Genomic DNA, 2,466 nt, shown 5'->3' with positions numbered 1-2,466 from the left:
AAAAAAAAAAAAAAAAAAAAACCTGTATATGTTTAATATTTAAGATGTCAGCAAAATTAAAATGTATAAAATATACATTTAAAAATCTAAACAGTCAATAGAAAGAAGGAAAGTGAAGAAATATTAGGCTAGTTTTAACCAATAGAACAAGGTCCCTTGAGGAGGTGGGAGTCTTTTCTCTTTCAATTGCCTTTTCCCCACTACTACCAGAATTTTTTTTTTTTTTTTTTTTTTTTCCTCACTCTGTTGCCCAGGCTGGAGTGCAGTGGCATGATCTCTGCTCACTGCAACCTTCGCCTCCCAGGTTCAAGCACTCCTACTCCTCAGTCCCCCTAGTAGCTGGGATTACAGGCATAGACAACCATGCTTGGCAAATTTTTTATTTTTAGTAGAGATGGGGTTTCGCCATGTTGGCCAGGCTGGTCTCGAACTCCTGACCTCACATGATCCACCTACCTTGGCCTCCTAAAGTGCTGAGATTAAAAGTGTGAGCCACTGCACCCGGCCCAGAATTATCTTTCTAAAACTCAGATCCAAATAGATTACTTCCATGGCTAAAAACCTTCAGAACAAAGTACAAACTCTTGAGCAAAGATACTCCAGGATTTTCCCATGTGGCTCCAACTTACACTTCAAATTTCATCATATTCTAAATCTTCCATGTACTGTGTCCCTGTTACCTATTATTTAACTATTTTCGTTCATTTATGTTTTCTGAACACCTTGGTTCATGCTACATCCCCTCCCTTCTCCATTTATAAAATCTACTTCAAAGCCCAACTCACATTTCACTTCTTGCATAATATCTTCACCAATTTCCAAAAGCAAACAACACTTTGTCCATATCTCTATTCTAGTACTTATCTCAATACTTCATAGTTGTTATTTCCATGTCAGGCTTCCAGGCCAAATATAAGCTCCTGAAGACAACAGTTGTATATATTTTTTTAAGACAGGGACTCGCCCGGTTGCCCAGCTGGAGAACAGTGGTGCAATCAGAGCTCACTGCAGCCTCAACCTCCTGGGCTCAAGTGATCCTCTTACCTCAGCCTCCTGAGTAAGAAGGAATACAGGAATGCACCACCATACCTGGCTAATTAAAAAAACAAACAAAAAAAAAAAACTTTCGTAGAGACAGAGTCTCACTATGTTGCCCAGGCTGGTCTCAAATTCCTGGGCTCAAGCAATTCTCTTGTCTTGGCCTTTCAAAGTGCTGGGATTATAGGCATGAGCCACCATTCCCACCCTATCATTTATTTTTGCATCACCAAATCTTGCTAGGTGTCTGAATGTGATAAGGAAATTTTTATTGAAGTAATAAATGAGTAAATGAATGACTAAAGAAATTATAAGGTAAGACAATGAGTTTTGTTGAAATTATATTTTAAATAAGAAATTATATTTAAGCATTTACTTTTAGAATGGAAAGATCCTAATGTTACAAAAAATTCAAAATGCATTAATAAAAACAGAATTACCACTTACCTCTGTATATTCATCAAAAGTATGATCTTCCGTCTGAAAAGTCTCTATATTCTCAACTGCGGTCCCATCAAGGAGCCAGTTATATTTTTCAACTGAAAATTAATAATCTAATTAAAATCTCAGTAATACCCTTTTTAGAAGATAAAACACTTTTTATATGATCATGGAATGGGGAACCTACTCAATTAAATATTATTATTAATAGAGTATTAACATATACGATTTACTATAGTTTAAGAAAATGGGTAGAATAAAAGCAAACCAAGTTAAACACACACATTTTAAAACAAAGGTAATAGAGTATTTGAGACTTTTAAGAATGACTTAGGGGTACAGATACACCAATTAATAGAAGATGTTGGTTAATAGAATGTCAAAGAACAACCATACATCCTGACCTCACACACACATGAGGAGACTACAGACCAATAAAATTGAGCTACATCCTCTTTGAAACTATTCTCAGAAATTACCTTGCTTTTACCCTTGAATTATTCCAACATTTCTTCTCTCTGCCTTTGACTTTACCACCCCGCTCCAGTTCACACACACCCTTTGGACTGGACAACAAAATGTATTGGGTTTGATTCTTGACTCTGCCAAAAGCTACGCCTATGCTCACTTCTGGCTCTCCCTGTTCTTTCATGGCAGCCCCAGACAGACAGACACCTGACCAAATTCTAGCACAAATAAAATGATGACAAATGGTATAATATTATATATATCATACACACCATATGTCTCATAATGTTTTCTTGCACCTTCTAAGTTCCGATGTATTGCTGCCTTCAGTGTATCAACAGCCCAGTGTAACACGTGTTCAGGAAGTTCTGTGTCAAGATTTACTGGTGTTGAAGTTCCTGATAGCCAAGAGGGGATTGTTTGGACATTCTAACGCAAATAAAAATAATAACAATGTATAAAATAAATATCTAACTGTATAATTAATCTATATGTAGATTTTTTTTTTTTTTTTTTTTT

At 36.0% G+C, this 2,466-nt stretch overlaps 1 protein-coding gene across 1 annotated transcript in view; it reads right to left on the bottom strand.

Annotated features, from left to right (window-relative positions):
- DNAH12 (dynein, axonemal, heavy chain 12) overlaps positions 1-2,466 on the bottom strand; it is a 261,319-nt gene that overhangs the window by 204,704 nt on the left and 54,149 nt on the right. Inside the window, exons 10-11 of the mRNA XM_011998427.1 lie at positions 2,220-2,376; positions 1,486-1,577 (exon numbers count right to left, since the gene is read on the bottom strand). Of these exons, the coding sequence (XP_011853817.1) occupies positions 1,486-1,577; positions 2,220-2,376 (249 nt within the window). The remainder of the gene's footprint in view (positions 1-1,485; positions 1,578-2,219; positions 2,377-2,466) is intronic.

This window comes from Mandrillus leucophaeus, unplaced genomic scaffold (assembly GCF_000951045.1).
Source record: "Mandrillus leucophaeus isolate KB7577 unplaced genomic scaffold, Mleu.le_1.0 Scaffold57, whole genome shotgun sequence".
NCBI classification, from domain to species: domain Eukaryota; kingdom Metazoa; phylum Chordata; class Mammalia; order Primates; family Cercopithecidae; genus Mandrillus; species Mandrillus leucophaeus.
Note: the sequence above shows the minus strand (reverse complement) of the source record. Positions and strands in the feature narration are given on the sequence as shown.